At 41.1% G+C, this 23040-nt stretch overlaps 1 protein-coding gene across 1 annotated transcript in view; it reads left to right on the top strand.

Moving 5' to 3' along the window:
* The window catches only part of PPP1R1C (protein phosphatase 1 regulatory inhibitor subunit 1C), an 88796-nt gene that overhangs the window by 25675 nt on the left and 40081 nt on the right, over positions 1–23040 (top strand). Inside the window, exon 2 of the mRNA XM_082261402.1 lies at positions 3963–4023. Coding sequence (XP_082117528.1) covers positions 3963–4023 — 61 coding nt within the window. The remainder of the gene's footprint in view (positions 1–3962; positions 4024–23040) is intronic.

Below are 23040 nucleotides of genomic sequence, written 5' to 3'. Positions count from 1 at the left end.
AAAGAAAGCCTCTTTCTCTGGGGCACCCCTGAGTTCTCGCTTCTGAGCCGCTGCTCTTTGCGTCCATAAGACACAAAGAGCTGCGGCTCCGCCCCAATTCCCCACTCTCTCCTCATTGGCTCACTGGCTGTGATTGACATCTGTGGGAGACAAAGGGTATCAACTGCTGTCTCAGCCATTGAAGAGAATATAATGCATGAAGGTAAAAAAAAAACTTTCAGCCTTTACAACCACTTTAATTTTGGAGACTGTGATGGCCACTCCAGAACCTTCAACTTTTTCTGCTGTAACCACTGGAGGGTCAATTTGGCCTTGTGCTTAGGCTCATTCCCATGCTGGAAACTCCAAGACTACCCCACAACTTTTGTGTAGAAGAATGCATATTTTCTGCCAGTATTTTCTGATAACATGCTGCATTCATCTTGCCATAATTTTTGCATGATTCCCTGTACCTTTAGAGCTAACACCCCACCCCCAAAACTTTAGTGAGCCACCTTCATGCTTCACAGTGGGGGGCGATATTCTTTTCCCTATAGGTCTTGTTGACCCATCTACAAACATAGCACCTATGATTGTGGCCATAAAGCTCTATTTTGGTCTTGTCACTCCAGATTACTGTGTGCCCTAAACTGTGAGGCATGTCAAGGTGTTGTCGGGCATATTGTAACTGGGCATTTTTGTAGCATTGACGCAGTAAATGCTTAAACTGGCAACTCAACCATGCAGCTCATATTGTTTAAGTATTGTCGTATTGTGCTCCTTGAAACAACCACACCAGCTTTTCCCAAAACAGCCTGTATTTATCCTGAGGATCTTTCTTTTTATCCCAAACAATTCTTTGAGTTGTTGCAATCTTTCTTGGTCTACCTGACCTTGGCTAGGTATTAAGAGATCCCTTCATTTTCCACTTCTTTATAAGTGATTGAACAGTACTTACTTTGGATATCTTTTTATAACCTTTTCCATCTTTATAAAGTTCCATTACCTTTTTACGTAGGTCTTTTGATAGTTCTTTTCTGCTCCCTGTGGCTCAGTATCTAGCCTGCTCAATGCATTCACGTGAGAGTTAACAAAATAAATTCACTATTTATACACAGACACTAATTGCCATTTAAAAAGCCACAGAAGTGGGAAACTAACCTATAACTACCATTTAAACCTATGTATGTCACATTGTGTGTTTGTACCAACATTCCAGGATATGTAAACTTTTTTTATCATTAGGATTTAAAAGGGATCCTATGTGATAATAAATAGCTTCATATGATGATCAATTTCCCTAAATAAAAGACATGATCAGTCATTATTTCAATATCAATGCCAAAAATGATTTCTGCCAGGGTATGCTTATGAGCACAACTGCATATTAGGAAACGGGGCTTTGTAGAAGTTTTTATTACTTTATATAATAGACGCATTGTAGTTTTGGTTACATTCAACTATCTTATTTTTCTCTCAGACCTCTGACGTAAGCTGGCCATAGATGGGTATAATTTTGAAGGAGGATTCTTAGGAAAAGAAGGGTCTAAGAAAGTTTGTTCATTACTCTAATCATTAGTGGATCAAATTGACATTCATTTTCGACCGCAGTGAACAGAACATTTGAAGGAGCAGGATGGAAAATTTTTTTCTTGAAGAAACTTATTTCTAACAGTGTATGTGCCTTTCATTCAGTAAAGTAAATTCATTCCAAAATCAAATGTTAAAAGCAAATTAAATCTTTCAAACGTCAAGCAAAATTCTGAGAATATTCCTACAAAATTTTATAACACTTTTCCTAACAACTCTATCTATCTATGGTCAGCTTTATGCACCCAAAAGAATCTTAAGCTGTGAAAATGATTTAGGCTGCCAAGCCTAGTACTGTCAACGTTGTGGGCAATGTGCACTTAAAGCGATGCAACTATGGATGTTCAGAAGGTCTGTATTTGCATAGATTTTTCTAAGGCCCCCAGCAGCATTGTCAATGGGCTTACTGTGATAAGTAAGGATACCACCTGGCACCATATGATTTATTATTCACTAGAAATCTTAGTTTAGTACTTTTATACCTAGTAGAACATTTTAGAAGTCCAGTTGGGTCTTATATTAAAATGGGGTATGGCATAGTATCAAATTTTGTTTTTGTAGTGGTTAGCATGCAACATGGTAAAAACAAAGATATAAAACCTTATAAAGGTGTGACCTCAACAATGTGCATAGGTCAAATTTAATTCATAAAAAAATAGCAAATATAACCTAAAAAAAAAACTCCCTCTTCCTCTGAGGCATACAAAGTGTATATTTTACCACACATACCATTGCGCTAAGCTGATACCTATAAATGCTCCCTAGATGTGCCCTCAAGCTCTTTGTAAGGTTCATCCAGTGATCGTTCTCGTATCAATTAATATTGCTGAGGCTTATATTTACCTCTCGTTAGTACCTGGCAAATGATGCAACAAAGTAACACAGGTGGAAATAACTATTAAATTAAATGTTTAGAGTATTTTTTTTTTAGGAATCCGAAACTGGGAAAACTATGTAGGCTGGGAGGCCTAGTACTGTCTTATGGGCAGGGTATACATAACCTTTTGCAAATATAGACTATCAGGTCGGTATTTGCATAGAATCTTCCACGGCCCCCAAGCAAACTTGTCAAAAGGCTGAAGCCTAGTACACACGATGAGATTATCAGACAAATAATCGTCAATTTTTTTTTGCATGCTAGTCTCCATATCAAAAATTAAGAGGTTACAACAGAATAAAAATTTGGAAGTGATGTAATGTATTGTATTTGTATTGTATTTTCGGTCGAAAACTGTACTGATTAAAAAAAAAAAAAAACGTACGATTTGGTATCCTGCGAGAAATTTTTTTTTGTTTGTCCCTTTGGATAATTTCAGATGAAAGCTGTGAACTAATGATCAGATTATCGTATGATTGCTTCTTAGGCAGTATTTTTTGTACAGTTTTCTGATCATGTGTACAGGCCTTTTTTCTGATAAGTAGGGTACCATCTGGCACCTTATGATTTACTGTACCGGCATCAAAAATGAAGGGATGCAAACAAATCTTCACACTTTCATTAAAAAATACAACTTTATTGATAAATAAAAAGACAAAAACCATGACAACACGTATTACATAAACATGTAGATAAAAATGAGATCCATAGCTTCCACCTCAGGTGGCTAGTACAGAATACCAAATTATTGCAGGATCTAAATATAAGTGCCGTCTGACGGTTCCCTGGTAAGCTTAACGGGGACCGTTAGACGGCACTTATATTTAGATCCTGCAACAATTTGGTATTCTGTACTAGCCAACTGAGGTGGAAGCTATGGATCTAATTTTTATCTATATGTTTATGTAATATGTGGTGTCATGGTTTTTGTCTTTTTTATTTATCAATAAAGTTTTATTTTTTTAATGAAAGTGTGAAGATTTGTTTGCATCCCTTCATTTTTGATGCCGGTATAGTCCCACTTTTTCTTTACTCTCTTTTTTGATCTGTATACAATTTGGGGACGATGGCATATATATTACGGTACATTTTTTTTTGCTATTATGATTTACTGTCTACCAATATTTTCAGTTTAGTACTTTTTTATACCCAGTAGAACATTTTTAAAGTCCAGTTGGGACTCGTATTCATTTTAGGCATGGTTCAGTATCACACTTTTCTTTTAGTTTTTTTAGTAGTAATAATGCAACATGCTAGAAGCAAAAGGCCCTATAAAGGTGTGTTCTCAAATATGTACCTAGGTAAAGCTGTATTTATCAAAAAACAGCAGATATGACTGTGACAAAAATGGACACCCTGGGAGCCAGAGCTGGGGCACACAGACTGAGGTGCACTTATAGGGTTCATGGCTATGCACCCTACTGCTGAACTTCTGAAAGACAACAGAGCTTTACCTATCATATCAGCCTTACTTTACATTCTGATCTTTTGTGTTTTTTTTTATTTTTATAAATAGATCAGAAAAAGAAGGCCCACGCCAGCCTCACTGGTAATAATGAACGAACAGCCACCACCAGGTAAGTAAAGGATGAGTTCCTGGTTTTAACCGAACACAGTTATGTTATAAACATGAGGTTCAATGTTGCTTCTAAAGAACATTTTTTGACTTTGGCTTTATGCTTCACAATGTGAGTGGAGTGATATTGTATTTTGGTGCACTAATGGATAAAACCAATAAAATGGGCCATAACGTATAATGTTTATTATACTTACTATGTCAGAATGTGTATAACAGTTTGATGTTCTTTTCTATATAATACTTATGTTTTTTTTTGTCAATTATTTATTTTGCAATGTTAATCAGGAGAAGGTGAGGTATAATAGATATAAGAAAATTAGAACTGAAGTGACAAGGTAAAAAAAAAGGATAAAAAAAAAAACAGTATGCTAGTCTATACTAAACTGTAATTTGGAACATGAATTATCCAGAATTCTAGGTACAAAATGACATATTGCCTAAAACACAGGTAAATAAAGTTTTAATAAATCTGCTCATGAAATACTGTAATGCTTATTTGTATGTCTTTTGTGTTACAGTAGGTGACGACAGATTATTAACATGTTGCTGTAGTTATAATATTTAACAGTTACAGAAATAGCTGAGTTCTGGTTGCTTACTTTCAGTTACTGCAATTACACTTTTTACCCTTTCTACTGCTTTTTGAATACTTTTTTATATTAAGATGCCATGGTACTTGACACACACACACACACACACACACACACACACACACACACACACACACACACACACACACACACACACACACACACACACACACACACACACACACACACACACACACACACACACACACACACACACACACACACACACACACACACACACACACACACACACACACACACACACACACACACACACACACACACACACACACACACACACACACACACACACACACACACACACACACACACACACACACACACACACACACACACACACACACACACACACACACACACACACACACACACACACACACACACACACACACACACACACACACACACACACACACACACACACACACACACACACACACACACACACACACACACACACACACACACACACACACACACACACACACACACACACACACACACACACACACACACACACACACACACACACACACACACACACACACACACACACACACACACACACACACACACACACACACACACACACACACACACACACACACACACACACACACACACACACACACACACACACACACACACACACACACACACACACACACACACACACACACACACACACACACACACACACACACACACACACACACACACACACACACACACACACACACGTTCAAAAATGGGACAAGGTGGGAACTTAACTAGAGACCTATATTTTATTTGATTATGTTCTAAATTCCAGGTTGGATGAAATACACAGATCAGCAGTTTTTAGTTCAATTACTACTGTTTGTTTTTTCAACTACTGAAAAAATATCATATTTAAATTGCAGTCTCAGGGTGACATCCAGGCATCTAGAATTAGCAGTTGCATGCTTGTATTTCTTTCACATCTAGTTTCCTTTAAGGCTCCCTTTAAATTAGCGTGTCTCCAAAGTCACACGATTTCCAGTGTGACTTTGAAGCACAACTTTGATGCGACTTTTGGTGTGACTTTGACCTGATTTTACAATCTCTGGACCAAAGTTGCCTTAATAGTCAGACCAAAGTAGTGCAGGAACCTTTTCTGAAGTCCCAGCGACTTCTGTAGTGTGAGTAGGAACTACTGTCATAGAAATATATTGAATTTCACATGTCCTGCGATTTGGAGTCTCACAGGTCAGATCCCAAGTCGTACAAGTGTGAAAGGAGCCTAAAAGAAAATGCTAAGACAGTGAGCACTTAAAGGACTTGAAAACATAGAATAAATGATGCATAGTTACAAAAGAGCATACAAATTACACAGAGAACAATTTTTTTAAACACTTTTCAAATCTTTGAAGGTCTCTAATTATTTCTTATTGAATATATAATTAGGAAAAAAAGACTAAAATAATTTTCTAAACCGGGTATACCACAAATGCTGTACATACATAGACCCATCTGACTTGTTTGCAGTCCACATTAAACACCTGCCACATAAATTAAAATGATAGAACAATAGAATTCTGCTCAGACAGGTCATACCAAACAAAGTCAAGGGGCACGTAGGCACTGAATGACTTAACAAAGGAACTGTCGGGACTCTAGCCAAAAGCAGAAATAAGAATAATAGCAAGAACTATTTCAGTAACTATTTGTATAGTTACTGATTTCAGAACTGTATTGATCTATGAATAATAATAACTTACTTTGTCTCTATAGTGCAGGGAACAATATGTCTGCAGACCAGGATTGAGGGGGACAATGATGGCATATGATCCACATACCTGTTGGATTCCATATCAGGAGCCATACATGATGGATTTTAGAGTATATACTTATATAATAACAGGATAAAAAGATCACAAAATACTGGAAGAAGGCAGACCCTGCAAACATTTAGCTGCCCATTCTAAATTGTCATGTGATTCTAGACAGCCAATTGTGGAAAGCAGAATGCCCAACTAGAGGAGTACTGAGAGCCTTTCTAGTTCTAAGGAAGTATCACTACTTTAAAGTTTAGACTGCATACCTGCCCAGAGTAAACAAAACAATGTTTACACCAGCTTGAGTAAGGCAGGAAAAATAAATGTAGTAGTGTGAGTTTATGTATGCAGAGTTTCTTGTTGTCCCTGGATATATTGAAGAGCCTAATACATAAAATATAGTACAAGTGTTTGTTTCATGTTTTAGTATATTTCCAAAGCCTATACTTAAAATAATTTATAAATCTTGTAAAATTGTATGAATGTTTCACCTGTTTGCATTTCTGTACATCAATGTGTATTGTGTACATCCTTAAGTTGGCCATACACGGCTTGCTTTTATTTATTTATTTTTTCATTCAAGCAGCCAGAATGGTCTATCCACACAAACATGGTGGATGGAGGAATCATTCCCGCCTGGGACATTGCCTCTATCAGAATACACTGATCTGTGGCTTCAGCTGAGTGCCTGCAGGCGCTAATTAATGGGAAGATTTTCCAACATCTCCCTTCAACAGAAGTCGATTAAACAATCAAGTTCTGTCAAGCAAGGGAACACACACACTGTTTAAAATTTGCCTCGTCCCTGTTGGCCATCTGAATTTCAATCAGTTTATTGCCAGCTTTAAGCCCCGTACACACGATCAGATTATCGAACGATCTGTCGTCCGTTTTTTGTGGCATGCTAGTCTGATGTGGAAAGTGAAGAGGTTATTTTCATACGAATTTTCCCATTCTACTTCAGAAGTGATGTCATGTGCTGGATTGTTTTGTGTGTGTTCTTACGTCTCTGAGCATGCCTAGTCTTGCTCTTAAGATCTTTTTCCATCAAAATCTGTACTAATGAGACGAAAAAATCGGACGTTGTTTTGACGGACGACAAAAATAATTTAGGGATGTGTATATCAGGTGCGCTAATCAATTGGTGATGATTCAACTAAGATCTTATGCAATGTGAAAACAAAGAAAAGGGGTCTAAGTGAACCAATATTGTGCTTATAACATAAGAAAAACTGGAATATAACAACAAAAGGTGCTAATAACATATATAAGGGATTTCTTGAATACAAAATAAGACCACAGCATTCACAGTGAAAACACCAATAAGTGACTCAAGTGTGTATCGTGATAAAAAACAGTCCCAAACAATGCACAAATTTAGTCCAAATAAAATTTCTTGTGATGAAGCCGTTAAGCTGAAAAGGTGAAGGTCATGTGAATAAGATTCAGTATCCCACCACCAGCGTAGCTTCTTACCAGAAAGAGGAAAATTTAGGGCATGTACATATGTGATTCCGCTCCAGAGATCAAACACCAAAGAAGGCTGGGAAGATGTAACCCCTAACACCATCCAAGTGGAGTGGAAGTGATGAACCTCTTACCAGATCGATATATGCGTAGAGCTGTAAAACAAGAGACACTTCTCTCTTCCAACACGGTAGGTAATGGGTGGGTCTCTGGTGGGTTATCGCTGTTCTTACCCTCAGTGTGAGTGGGGAAAGAAAGGAACCGCCAATAGTGCATTATCGTTTAACATTTATTATATGTAAAGAATCGCACTTACATTGCATTGCAATCACCCTATGCGGGACACAGATGACAGCGGCTGCCTGCAGTGCAAACCGCCGTATAACGATGTGAGTGATTACGCGGCGCCTCCTCTCTATACAAAAATTATATAGCCTGCACATCAGGATTTCGTCGGCTGAAAAGTCGGCGTCGGCTGTCGAAAGCACTATACTAACAATCCGAAAATCGGCAGATTGGTCGTCGGACGTAATTTCCCATCATATTTTCTTATCGTGTGTACGGGCCTTTACTGTTTCATGGGAGGACAATATTTAGGATACCCATTGTACATCAGCAGGGCCAGAGTGGAAGTTGTGGGTAAATTGCTGCTAGGGCTTGGAATTTTAAAAAATAAATATCAAATATGAACTAACTAGGAATCAAATAAATTGACAATTGTGTGGTAGAAATTAATGCAGACTTTTCTTTATTATTCACACTTTATAGGAATCATTAGTGCATATTCCTGCATTGCCAAATCACATTTTTATTTTGAGTACCTCTTTCTTTTCATCAATCAAGAATCCTGGGAAGTTAAAATATAAAAGTACATATGTGTTAAAATCCATCTCCCTGCTACTGTTTGGCATTGCATTGCTGTCATACAGAATTGACAGTTGTATTATCCTATTCTCTCCCTCATGTGATTTAAAGCCTAAGCAGTCTCGATTATATTCTTTTTGGCTAACAGGTGCATTGTGTGGGTTTTAGGAAATTAAAGACTGCAGAGAGTCAGTCAGATAAATCCTGTGTCTATTCTTGTCCAGGAGAACTTCGGGTGTTGCTATGAGGTCAACCTCCTTTTTTCACTTTCTGGAGTGTATTGTTCATTCATTTCTATGAACAATTAACCGGTTGCCGACCGCCGCACGACTATATACTGCGGCGGTCAGCCCCAGCCAGGCAGAGTGACGTATGGATACGTCACTCGCCTGTCACTGACTTGCGAGCCAATTGCGGGCGGGCGCGCACCCGCCGCGGCTCGTTCACAGACAAGTCAGTGCGTGTGACCGGCGGACTCGATGTCCGCCGGTCACACTACGATCGCTCCGGTGAAGGGAGAAAGGCGGAGCAGCTTATGTAAACAAGCCGCCCGTCATTCTCCCTGGTGTAAAAATGAAGATCAGACGGTTCTACTATGTAGGACCGTTGATCTTTGTTTTTACACCAATAGCAATGTCCCTGCACAGTTAGAATCATGCCCCTAGGACACACTTAACCCCTCCCTGTCCAATAAAGTTAACCCCTTCCCTGCCAGTGTCATTTTTGCAGTAACAGTGCATATGTATAGCACTGATTACTGCAGTAATGTCACTGGTACCCCCAAAAGTGTCAAAAATGTCAGTCAAGGGTCCAATCTGTCCGCCGCAATGTCGCAGTACCGAAAAAAAAATCGCAGATCGCCGCCATTACGCGTTAAGAAAAAAAACACCAAAAATTACAAAAATCTTTCCCTTTGTTAGTAAACGCGATAACTTTTGCGCAAACCAATCAAAATACTCTTTTTGCGATTTTTTTTACCAAACATATGTAGCATAAAACAAATTGGCCGAAAATGTTAAAAATTTTTGATTTTTACATTTTTTTTGGGGGAATTTCATATGAAAAAATGTGAAAAATATTGTTATTTTTGCAAAATTGACGCTCTTTTTTTGTTTATAGCGCATGATCAAAAAATGGCACAGGTGATCAAATACCACCAAAAGAAAGCTCTGTTCGTGGGAAAAAAAGGACGTCAAATTTGTTTAGGTACAGCGTCGCATGACCGCGCAATTGTCCGTTAAAGTCACGCAGTAAAAAATCGCAAAAAAACCCCTGGTCTTTTAGCGGCCAAATCCTCCGGGGGGTTAAGTGGTTAACTAATCAGTCAGTTACGCTGTCATCAGCCCTTAGAGAATTCACTAAAAAACAATATATGAAGAATGCACTCCACAAATTTGAGAACCTGACAGATGATCAAATCCCTCTCCTCTCAATCAAAACTAAAAAAAGAAAAAAAAACATTTTGGCCGGAGTTCCACCTGAATGACAAGAATGATAGCTCAGGATTTCCAAGGATTCCCTTTATCAATAATACAATTACGTGTGGGGCTGTATTTAGGTACCATGCTGCCCTAGGCACACCCAAATGATGGTGACCTTTGGTAAAAGCACAACCCTTTGAGTCACATGATTTTTTAGTAACCAGAACAATAGACTTTGCTATTGGAGGCAGAATACTTCTGTATATGTACAGACCACCAAACAAGAGAACAAACAGCTGGTTTCATGTTTTTTGAACTGTAATGACTCTTCTGACTTGCATTCCCTTTTCCCTACAGTTCTATTTTTGACTTTGACCACAAATGTCCAGAGTTGGCAGGAGAGGGAAACAAAGCCCATAAAAAAGTTATTACAGCTTGTACAATATGAGATTTGGTGCTGCCCTTTTGCCCGCTTTTCACATAATCTAGATCAGTTTGGCAAAGCTGGTGTTCAGTACTGTGAGATCACTATGAAATCAAAGCATACTGCAGGGTAACGATATGTTTTCTCAAATGTACAAACTGTAAAAGAGGGGTCCTCAAACTTGTTAGATCAACTGTCAATTTACATTCCTTCAGACTACTAGAGGGATTGGACTGTGGTCAGTGGGAGTAAAAAATGCCTCCGGTTCAGTGCTCAGTGGGGGGTAAAGATAAAGAAACGTCCTGTTTTGCTTGTCATAAGTCACAGGAAGAAATTATGACCCATGGTTGGTGTCAATGTGAGGTATAGTGCCCCATCCTTGGTGTCGTTGGGAGGAATAGAGCCCCGCTATTTGTCTCAGTGGAATTTGGAAAGCCCCCCCTGCATTGGTGTTCAGTGGCACTTACCTTTTGTAGGCTTTATGTCCCATGCAGCTCCTCTATTGGATAGATTTTAATTGATGGAACTATGCAGCCAGTGTCAGGTAGGAGATCACTTTGTCCGAAAATGCTGGCTGAAGTACAACACCTCCTGCCTTTCTGCCTAAGGCTATATTCACACCTGAGCGTAGCGTTTTCGCGCGTTTTTTTACCGTGATTTTACCGCAATTTTTACCGTGATTTACAGGCATTTTTACAGGCGTTTTTTTGTGCAGGCGTTTTTAGATTGAATAGAGACCAATGGAAAACGCCTATAATCTGCCCAAAAAGAAGCTCATGTACTTTTTTGAGAGTTGGGCGTTTTGCTCACAGCGTCAAAACGCTCAGATGTGAACAGGGGCCATTGAAATGAATAGGATTTGTCTTGTTGGGCATTTTGAGAGCGGATCCTAGAGCAGAAAAACTCCCCAAAAATGCCCCAAAACGCCTACATGTGAACGGAGCCTAAAATGGCTTTGGCATGCAAATGGAAGGCCCTGCATGCAGGACCTTTCTTTGTGTGGGCTTGTAAACTGCAAGGATCAGGTCTTAGTTTGAGGACCACTGCTCTAAAAGAACCATGCTAATTATTTTACTGATGAGTGAGTATTTGGAATGCATTATAAGTCTTGTTAGAGTATGTAAAATATTACTTTTTGTTTATTAGTCACTTATTCCTTGATAGGTGAACAGTGACTGGAAATGAATATTTAGGGAAATGGGTGTGTTTTGTTTCTTAGCAGGATCTGTAGAAACTGTATACATTTATAAGGTCTCATACAATGGGGTTCATTTACTAAATCCAAATAGACTGTGCACTTTGTAAGTGTAATTGCTTCAGAGCTTCGTAAATGAGGGAAAGCTCTACTGACTTCCTTCATCCAATCATGTGCAAGCAAAAATGCTTATTTTTCATTCTACTTGCCAGAGGCGGAACTACTAGGGTTGCAGCAGCCACAGTTAGGACTGGACCCTGGAGTTTCGCCACTGTGGGGGGACCCACCGGCCCGTTCCTCTCCTGGTTTTTCATCCCACTGTGAGCGGCCCACCCATCTGTTCCTCTCCCGCTCCGCTGTGAGGGGCCCGTCTGCCTGTTCTGGCTCTGTCAGTGTGAGGGGCCCATCCATTCGCTCGTTCGATCCGCTGCCCATTGGCCGCTAAGTGGAGGCTGAGCAGTGACTATCACTTTACTGTGCCTCCCCGCCTATCCTCTCCTGAGAAAAGTAATGTAGGGAGGCAATCACTGGAAGGCTGAAAGGGATCTCCCCCCCAACCACAGATATCATCAAAAGGGAAGAGTTCTGTGGTGGTGAAGATGGCACCACCGCTGCCACTGATCCCACCCCACTCACTGCCACCACCGCCGCCACTGATCCCACCCCCCTCACCACTACCACTACCACTGATCCCACCCACTTCACAACCAGCACTGCCCCCTAGTAAGGTCAGTGGCAGAACTACCAGGGTCTCAAAGGTCGCACTTGCGACTGAGTCCTGGTGTTCCACCACCATGTGGGGGCCTCAAGATGGCAGGAGGTGGCCCGCTGCAGAACATGAGAAAGGCCACCGGGATGGGGTCAGGGTGCCCTTCCGGGCCCTAAAGGTTGTACTTATGCCTCTGCTCCTTGCACGTGATTGGATATTCTTTGCAAAGTGCAGCTTCATCATATTTACTAAGCTCTGGAGCAACTGCACCTGCAAAGTGCCCAGTCTACTTGGCTTTAGTAAATCCACCACAATGACTGTACCATTTACAGTATTTATCCAAAGCTACAGTCAGCGTTCAGGGCTAGTTAAAGTACTTATAAAGTACTTATAACATTTCCAATCCAAAAAAAAAAAACAAATATCCAACAGAAATAATTCTGCTAGTCTAACTGCAGCAACCTCCACAACCTACCATCACAGCTGATTCCCATGCCATTCTTGCAGACAAAGCTTTTACTTCCAGGAAGTGTCGGCTTCTGCTAAGCCCTATACCTACACATTTCTATTGGTCCATCACTATGATGCACATCCTCACTGTCCAACAGCAATATCCAGGAATTAAAATTGGGTGGGGGAGCGGATTACATTTTGCCTGTCAGTACTGCCTGAGAATTTGATGTAACTGCTGCAGGTATGTGCAACTCGAGAGGTCTAAATTTCATAACTTCAGCAGTTTCTGCTCTTCCCTTCCATGAGAGATTCTCTCTAAGCCTGGTCATTTTCCTTCTGTGGGCTACAAAACTGTCCAATATACTCAGTGCAGTTTTATCCGACAGTGATCCCTCCACCCCAACAATTAGAGACGTATCTTTATACAAAATCAAACATGGCCAGACATTCATATTTAATGTTAGAAATTGCAGCCTAAAATGTCCACAAAGCATTTCATCAAATAAAATGTATTTATGAGAATGGAAAAAGCTTGTTTATTGCCAAATGATTTCCAGTTAAAACCCAAGATACGTGCCTGATGACATCCATAATACTTCAACTTGTTCATCTTTTAGACTCACTTGACACATACTGTATAATTGTGAACTTTAAAGAGAATCTGTAGGCAGAAAAATCCATTTACATGAAAAAGTCACACTGTGTTTAAGAATATTTTATAGTATGTGAATAAAATAACCTTAAACCTTACAGCTAATGTTAGCGCAATCCCCAAAGGCCCATGTAGAAGGCTGTATTGTGTGAGTTGGCATTGTGCCAAGCTCCTGGCTTTTATCCTTGGTGTTCAGCTTCCTCTTAATATTTAATGGATGACAGTTGAATCTGATATTTTACTGTAACTCTAAGGAAGTCGACTTCTTAGAAACAGATGAAAAAAAAACTATGGAACACACAGTATGGGAAAAAACAATATTTTTATTTATTCTTCCTTTAAATGTTTCAGTCCAGTTTATAAATAGTATAGTGCCAGGAGGTTTGTTGGACTAAAATAATCCTCCCACTCTACATAATTTAACAGTGATGGGTAGATATATTTGAAAGGTCAGGTCACCCAAATGGGGTATTTTTTTGGTAAATGCTATAGCATCAAAGGATGATTATACTATTAAAACTATTTTTGAGGCATAAGCATTTAAAGCTGAACCCGACCCGGGGCACCTATGCAGTGGGGAGGGTTAAATGTTCATTTTGACTAGGAAGCGACTATACTTACCTAATTACTCCCTCCTGCAGACTTCCTCCTAGCTGCATAACCGGTAACCAGCAGTCCTGCTTTGTAAGTGAAGAATGCTGAGGGCTCACCATCAATATAGATTGCCAGAGAGAGAGTAAGATCAGTACAACTGTCTTTTATGTTCCCTCTAGAGAACACAAGCATTTGACTCTGCATTGCGGGGGAGCCAACAGAAAGGATCATCTCCCCCCCCCCCCCCCCAGAGTTTACCTTTAAAGTAGAACTAAACCCTCCTATCGTTTTCAGCCAAGGAAGTTGCCATCTTGCCTTCTGTTTGATCTCCAACTGCCATGATGATGCACATGTACTGATCACATGTGCATGTGCATTACACTAGCCATTTAATAGTTTGACAGTTTTGGTTGAGAGCACTACCAAGGGGACAGTTACATTCCCGGCACATGCCAGGAATGTAATTTTTTTTTTAAACTGTTAAATTGATGGGTTAAGTACATGGCAGGACCCAGGGGTTGCTGAGGTGGGATGCGCCCCTAGATTCAGTCATTCCCCCACAGGCAGACCCTTCCCCTAGACATTGTTCCCATGCCTGCTGAGCTCCTCTCCCTATCCCCACACTCAGGGTCGGGACTCAGGAGAGCAGCTGGCGCAGTGAACTAATGTAAAAAGTCCTGACAAGTGAAAGCGGCAGAAAGGAGAGAACTAGGAGGAGGGCTAGGCTGGCGTTTGTCCTCCCTCTCCTTGTCACAACCGTGCTCCTCCATACAACAGATGATACTGGATCATTTTTAACATCGGACTATACACTGTATGGTTACCTGCCCCCTACCCACATTTACTGTTGCTGGGAGAAGAGCAGTCCTCAGAGGAGATGGGGGCAGGTAATCAAGCTGTGTACAGTCCAATGTTAGAGTGATCCAGTGTTATCTGCTCTATAGAGGATTGCTGTTATCACAGGAGAGGGAGAGCACAGCACAGACTGCACCTCCTCACTACTCCTGTAGTTCCCGCCTGTAAGATTCAGGGGGGGTTGGGAATTGTACTGGAAACACAATGGGGGGGATGGGGAAAATAACAACCATTTGGGCTTGGGATTAAAGATTTGTGGAGGAGGGGGTATGGGGCGATTTGTCCTGGGAAAGGTAATTTGGGGGGCAGGGGATTATTTGCTAGAAGGAGGAAATGTGGAAAGGGTATGTGGTAGGAGGCATAATTTGGGGGGAGGATTTGTGCTGGGAAGGGTAATTTGGAGGGGGTTGTGCTAGGAGGAGGGATTTGGGGGGAAACAGGATGTGTGCTAGGGGGGTGATTTTTTTTGGGCAGGGGAGCTTTGTGGGGAATTTGGGGGATTTGAGCTGGAAGGTGGGATTGGGGGGGCAAAGATTTGTGCTGGAGGAGGGATTTGGACTGGGAGGAGAGGATTTTTTTTTGCATTTTTCTTTGGGGAGAATTTTAGTTTGCAGAGGGAATTTTCACCCTGAGCGCTAAATGACCTTGTCCCTGCACTGCCCACACAGCACTTAAGGCACTCAACAGATCTCTTACTCCCAACATAGCACATAGCTGAGAACAGATTCTCCTACAGACACAACCTCCATCTGACAATGTGTAGCTGGCTGCTATGTTGTAATTCTGACCTGTTAAAATCCCAGACCGGATTTGCAGCTACAATAGCTAGCTACACACCTGGTGGAGGGAATCCAATCCCAGCTATGTGCTGTGTGGGAAGGAGGAGATCTGTTGAGTGCCCTGCTGACACTTACCCTGTCCTCTTCTCTGCTGGCCACTGTCTTCTGACCTGCTGACCTTTGTACGCTGCCCTGCTAACCTTTTTACACTGCCCTACTGACCTCTGTCAACTGCCCTGCTGACCCCCTGTCTGCTGCCATGCTGACCCCTGTACACTTCCCTAATGACTTCTGGTTATTGACCTGCTGACCCTTGTATGCTGTCTTGCTCACCCCCTGTTCTTTGCACTACTGACCCCTGTTCTTTGCACTGCTGACCCCTGTTCTCTGCACTGCTGACTCCTTTCCTCTGCACTGCTGACTCTTTTCCTCTGACCTACTAACCCCTATACACTGCCCTGATAACCCTCTGTACACTGCCCTGGTAACGCTCTGTACACTGCCCTACAAACTGCTGACCCTATCCTCTGCCCTGCTGACCTCTTGCACCTTGCCCCACTAACTCTTAAACACTGCCCTGCTTACCTCGCATCCTCTACCCCTCTGATATTTTTTACTGTACCCCCATACCAGACAAGCTAGATTCAGCCATGGTTAAGCCCTGCTTTAAAGCCCAACTCTGGCCACAAATATAAATTCCCTTGCATTGGGGTCGAGCTTTTACTGCAAAGCTTACTAACTTGTTTTTTTTTTAGTGGAGAAAGAAACACTTATCTGATCCTCAGCTTCCTGGTCGGTTGGTGCTTCCCCACGGCTAGGCGGTGGATTGTCCCCTTGGTGTTCTTGCGTTACACTATATTACCAAAATTGTTGCTGCTTCAACTCTTCTGGGAAGGCTGTCCACAAGGTTTAGGAGTATGTCTATGGGAATGTTTGACCATTCTTCCAGAGCGCATTTGTGAGGTTCAGGCACTGATGTGGACAAGAAGGCCTGGCTCACAGTCTCTACTCTAATTCATCCCAAAGGTGTTCTGTCGGGTTAAGGTCAGGACTGTGCAGGCCAGTCAAGTTCCTTCACCCCGCCCACTCCACCCTCATCCATGTCTTTATAGACCTTGCTTTGTGCACTGGTCTAAATCATTTGGTGGAGGGGGCATTATTGCGTGGGGATGTTTTTTAGGGTTTGGGCTTGGCCCCATAGTTCCAGTAAAGGGAACTCTTAAGGCAACAGCATACCAAGACATTTTGAACAATTTCATGTTCCAACAAAACTGCGCACCAGTGTACAAAGCAAGTCAATAAAGACATGAATGACAACCCTGAGCTTCCATTTTTAAAAACAAGTTAGTAATGGCAGAACCCATGTGCCATCCTGATCTGAACCCTAACAAGACATTTAGCTTGCTGTTGTCAAAAAACAATTGTCATGTTGATTTTTTCATGAAATACTGTGTTCACTATTTCCATTCTTTTTAAATCTCCATGCTACTGATCTCCTCCAGCCTCTTTCAGCCACTTCATTTCTATAATCAATCATTCATCAGATGTCTGCATCATTGCTCCAAACAATGGTGAAACACACCTACACAATGCGTGTCAGCACAGTCACTTGTCCTCTCCACCAGGTGCGCTTGTGACAAGGTGACAATGCAGGAGCACAATTAAAAGACAATTGTCACCCCATAACCAGAAGTGCCTGCACTAGGACCTTTACGGCAGGATCTCCAGATCTTTTATATAAAATAGCTACAGTTTTGGAGGGACATTAAAAAAAAGCATTAATCTTTTTAACATCAAAAATACTTTAATGTTGTAAACGGTTTGTTTTAGATCTGTGTGCATCAAGCTTTCAAGATGGTGAAAACAGGTGAAATGCTCTTTTTATACCTGAGATCCCCTGGGGTAAGGGATTTTGCCATGATTGGAATGAAGTAAAAGAAACATAGCTGGTTCTCTCATAATTGGTATAATATTTCTCTTTACCCCCCTCTGTAATAAATCCCCTTTGGTGTGGTATTTTCTCTTATATTGTGGTCATTAAAATTAGTATCTAAAGCTAAAACTTTTTTTTTTTAGTTTCGATGGAATTGGTAAAAATGTGTCCCCCTTTCAGGTTGTTTCCTCTCAATTTGTCCTGATGAGCACTGTCACTGACACGGAAAGTGATGGGGAAGCAAAAATTGTCACTTTAAAAAAAGTGATGGTAAATATATTTTGAGGGCACCAGTTCTGGTAACCACTGTTCAGAAAGGGAATTTCCTTCACTTTGTTTAGGTTTTTTACTTTGTGTGTGTCTTCTGGACAGAAAACTATGTGAAATTTCCAGAATGGAACACTAAAAAATGACACAGGCTTTATCCTTCCCTACATTATCCAATACTTAAAAACAAGGGAAAGAAGAACTCTTATCATAAAAAATGACTTTATGCCCTGAATTATACATGCTGGTGTTCCCCAGTGTTGGCTCTTCCTTCTATATGCTTGCTCATCACTGTTTCTTATCTTTTTCTACCATTCGCCTGCAGTTAAATATGTTTACACTGGATTCAGGACTTGGCTAAAACATAACAGTTTTCATAGTAGACTTGTTACATGTTTATTCGTGTTTTTTTTGGGCAGTTTTTGCGTAGATGCTATGATTTTTACTTTATTTTTTAAGAGAGAGTATAGTGCATTTTAAAGGAGAAGTAGGGCCAAACTTTTATGTCCATCAGGGTGCTTAGTTGACTAGTAAATTCAAACAAAAAGGATATCCCTAGACATTTATTAAACATAGAAACATAAAAACATAGAATGTGTCGGCAGATAAGAACCATTTGGCCCATCTAGTCTGCCCAATATATTCAGGAATCTTTTAAAAATTCTTGGAAGCCCCCTCTCTGGTATGAAAAGACAACATCACTAATAACAATGTCAGATTCATAACAGGGTTTAACAGTAGATACAAGTCAATTTTTAAAACTATCAAAAAAACATTGGCACATCCTCCAAATGAATCCATAGTTAGGTCCTAATTGTTCCTCAGCTCCTCAAGTTACCTTTTAAGAGAGCATGCAGGGTTAAAAGCATCATAGCACCTAGCAAACTCAAGAACACGTGCAATAGGAGGTCCATGGATATACACTCATACTTTGACAGTAGGACGGGCTCTTTTCAGTGCACGAAGAGGGGCTGCCTTACCTGTCATTTCCTCAGTCATGGACAGACTTCTATTACTGATGGAAAAGGCAATACCTATGACATTAAGCAATTTATAACTTGCTTGACTGTGTATGTTGTTTATATTCTTAGGTGCCCTTGCAATCTCTCTTACGTAGAATGTACCATGTGTACTCTCAGAAAATGCATAGGAGAACGTCGTAATTTTATTATCAAGTGTTGTAATAAACACAGTGTACCTCTGCACTTTAAAATTCATTATAAAAAAGGACATTAGCAAACTATTCGTAACAGCCATTGAGTGTATACCAGAAGGGTCCCTTACATAGTTACATAGTTAGTGAGGTTGAAAAAAGACATCAGTCCATCCAGTTCAACCTATGATGTGTGTGTGTGTTTGCTTTTAACGGTACATTGTATACCCCTGTATGTTGTGGTCTTTAACCACTTAAGCCCCGGAGGATTTGGCTGCTAAACGACCAGAGGGTATTTTGCGATTCGGCACTGCGTGACTTTAACGGACAATTGCGCGGTCGTGCGACGCTGTACCTAAACGAATTTGGCGTCCTTTTTTTCCCACAAACAGAGCTTTCTTTTGGCGGTATTTGATCACCTGTGCGATTTTTTGATCACGCGCTATAAACAAAAAAAGAGCGTAAATTTTGCAAAAATAGCAATATTTTTCCCTTTTTTTTATATGAAATTCCCCCAAAAAAAATGTAAAAATCAAAATTTTTTAATATTTTCGGCTAATTTGTTTTATGCTACCTATGTTTGGTAAAAAAAAATCGCAAAAAGCGTATTTTAATTGACATTTTTGACACTTTTGGGGTTACCAGTGACATTTCTACAGTAATCAGTGCTATATATATGCACTGTTACTGTAAAAATACACTGGTAGTGAAGGGGTTAACTTTATTTGAGAGAGAGGGGCTGTGTGTGTCCCTAGGGGCGTGATTCTAACTGTGATTGGCTGTGGCTTCAACTGTATGCAGAGTGATCAATGGATCTACATAGTAGATCCATGTGATCATCTCTCATACAGAGAGGAGAATGACAGGCAGCTTGTTTACACAAGCTGCCTGACTTTCTCCCTCTCCCCCGCCGATCGCAGAGTGGCCGGCGGCGATCGGGTCCGCCGGTCACACGCGCGGGGGGGTCCGTGACCACGCGGGAGCGGGAGCGCGCCTCCGGCGGCGCGCGCTCGCTCCCTAAACCCTCACAGGCGAGCGACGTAGACCTACGTCACTTTGCCTGTGAGGGGCTGACCGCCGCCGTAGATAGTCGTGCGGCGGTCGGCAAGTGGTTAAGGTGTCCATCTAATAGTTTTTTGAAACTATCAATGCTCCCTGGTGATACGACTGCTTGTGGAAGAGAATTCCACATCCTACTGCCAATGAAACATTAGCTTTGTTGTGCAGAATGGAAACCTTTTGGATATTCTAATGGTCCACAATGTCCCCTAACGGGTTAAACAAGGACCTAGAAGTACACCATCCTATGATGCAGTCCCTCCAGACAGCTCCTGTTTTGCCCCTTCTTTCCATTAATATGTCACATGTAATTCCGACCATAGCAGTTTGGATCTTGTGACCCAGAATATAATGCACATTTGGGTTTATTTTTTTTATTTCTAAACATATCATCATCACAAAATCCCATTAGGTTACAATACCAGCAAAGTATAATTACATGGCTGTAGAGGAACAACCTAGCCAAATGTCCCACACTTTATTAAACTTTAAAGGACATCCACAGGAAACATATGTTGCTTTATAAAGGGATATTGCCTTATTTATCAGAACTTTCCAGGATTGTAATGTGGGAGCCTCCTTGGACTTTCACTTCAGGGTAAAAGCCTTGCGGGCAAAAAAAAGCAGTAAACAAATAAGAGTCCAAAGTGCCCCACGTAAGGCCAATGCGCCCACCAGTCCAAGCAAATAGACATCCACACTCCGAGGGATTTCAACAGTGGTCAGATGTGTGATAAAAACAGTGACCTTGAACAAAAAAGTTTTAATTTTCCGGCAGATCCAAAATATGTGAAGGAAGTCAGGAGGCCCACCCACGCATCGCCAACACTGGGAAGAAACCCCTGTATATATTCTATGCAGTTTGTATGGTTTCAAATAAATCCCTGTGTAACACCTTAAATTGGATCGGCTTGTTTTTCAACAGGGAAAAGAGGTAATCTCAAAAATCCTCCCAATCCTCATTGTCAATGTCAGGAGCAACTGTCTGCCATGCCGAGTGAAGCCGCTCCATGCCGGAATGCACAGAAAGCTAGAGAGCCCTGTACAGTATAGACAGGGACTTTGACAAGGAGTCATCTCTGAGTATACACTCAAGGTCTGAAGTTTCTAGAACAACCAGGCAGGCCTTGAATTGAGAACAGTAGGCATTACGAAGCTGGAGGAATCTGAAAAGTAAGATTTAGGCAAGTTAAAGCGGGGTTTTCAGGTTATCAAAGGTGGTCAACTCTACTCCAGTACAAATATGTCCAAGCGTCTTAATGCCCTTAGATGCCCAAACTATCGTGTCAGGGATCAATTGGAGTTTCCTAAAGAGTTGGTTTAAACCAAAGTGGAGTATGGGGTGACCACTGAGTAATGGCTGAAGTGCCCGTAGACACAGTGGATCCCTAGGCTTTGAGCACTGCCTTCATGAATGTGCTTCACAGCAGGATTTGACCTTACTTCGATTCCATATGGATGGTTGGGTGGTTCAATTACAAAATAAAACTATTTAAAGAAGGGATGTAGTACTATACATCAGCTCTATTGATGAAAAAAACAACTTTCATTGTTGTTTAATTATACTGGGCACGTTTACCCCCTTCCTTCCAGGCCAGTTTTAACTTTCAGCGCTGTCCCACTTGAATGACAAATGCGTGGCTATGCAACACTGCAGCTTTTTTTTGGTAGTATTTAATCACCAATGTTTTTTTTACTTTTTGCTAAACTAATGAAAAAATACCAAAATATTTTTTAAAAAAGTTTTTCTTACTTTCTGTTACAAAATTTGTAAATAAGTAATTTTTCTCCTTCACTGATGTGCGCTGATGAGGAGGCACTAATATGCAGCACTGATAGGTGGCACTGATTTTGAGGCACTGTTAGGCATCACTGATGGACACTAAAAGGCAGCATTGATCGGCACTGATTGGCACTACTGTTGGGCACTGATTGGTATCACTGGTGGACACAGGTGGGCATCACTGGGGGGGGGGGGCACTGGCAGGCATTGCTGATGGGGCTGCACTAATAATCAATGCACTGATCATCAGTGCAGACCCCCCTGTCAGGAGAGTCACGTATCAGCTCTCCTTTACTCATGCCCTGTCAGTGCGAGTAGAAGAATGCCGATAATGGACAATTCCTATTCACATTGTGATCAGCTGAAATTGGACACAGCTGATCACGTGGTAAAGAGCCACCTCATAGGCTTTTTACCATGATCGGAGATGCGGTGTGTTCAGGCAACACACTACATCACTGATCGCCGTGCTGCATGCCCCTGGGGGCGCACATGGCGGATTGTTCTGAAGGACATCATATGACTTCCAGTCAGGACAATGGAGCCCCATTCCCGGCCGGGCAGGGGCTCCATTGTCCTAACTGAACGTGTTAATACATTTTGACAATTTTATTGATGATATAAAGTATTCTCTTATGCTTCTCTTTTCATTGTGTGCCTTAGCAGTCCCCATAGTCATTCTCTCTCTTTTTATGTGTATATATGGATATTGGCACATAACAGCAATGAATAATCCTTGATGTTTGCTTGACATACTTTAGGTATTTTAGTGTGTTTTAGAACAATTCAGCTTGTTATTCAGGGATACTCATTCTCTGACTTTGTAGAGCTGTCCTTAAGGGAATATTATATTTAGTTGAGTATTAGGCAGGTTGCCAGCACTGAGACACATAAATGAACCTCTGCAGCCAAAATTACCTGTGCTTGGGATAGATGTAATGATATCCTAATAAAAGCCAAGGACTTTTTTCAAGATCATTGAGTTCATCTCTGTTCTGTG

The sequence above is a fragment of the Pelophylax lessonae genome (assembly GCF_965119305.1).
Source record: "Pelophylax lessonae genome assembly, chromosome: 6".
Classification (NCBI taxonomy): Eukaryota; Metazoa; Chordata; class Amphibia; order Anura; family Ranidae; genus Pelophylax; species Pelophylax lessonae.
The sequence above is the reverse complement of the archived record's forward strand: the minus strand, read 5'-3'. Positions and strand labels throughout refer to the sequence as shown.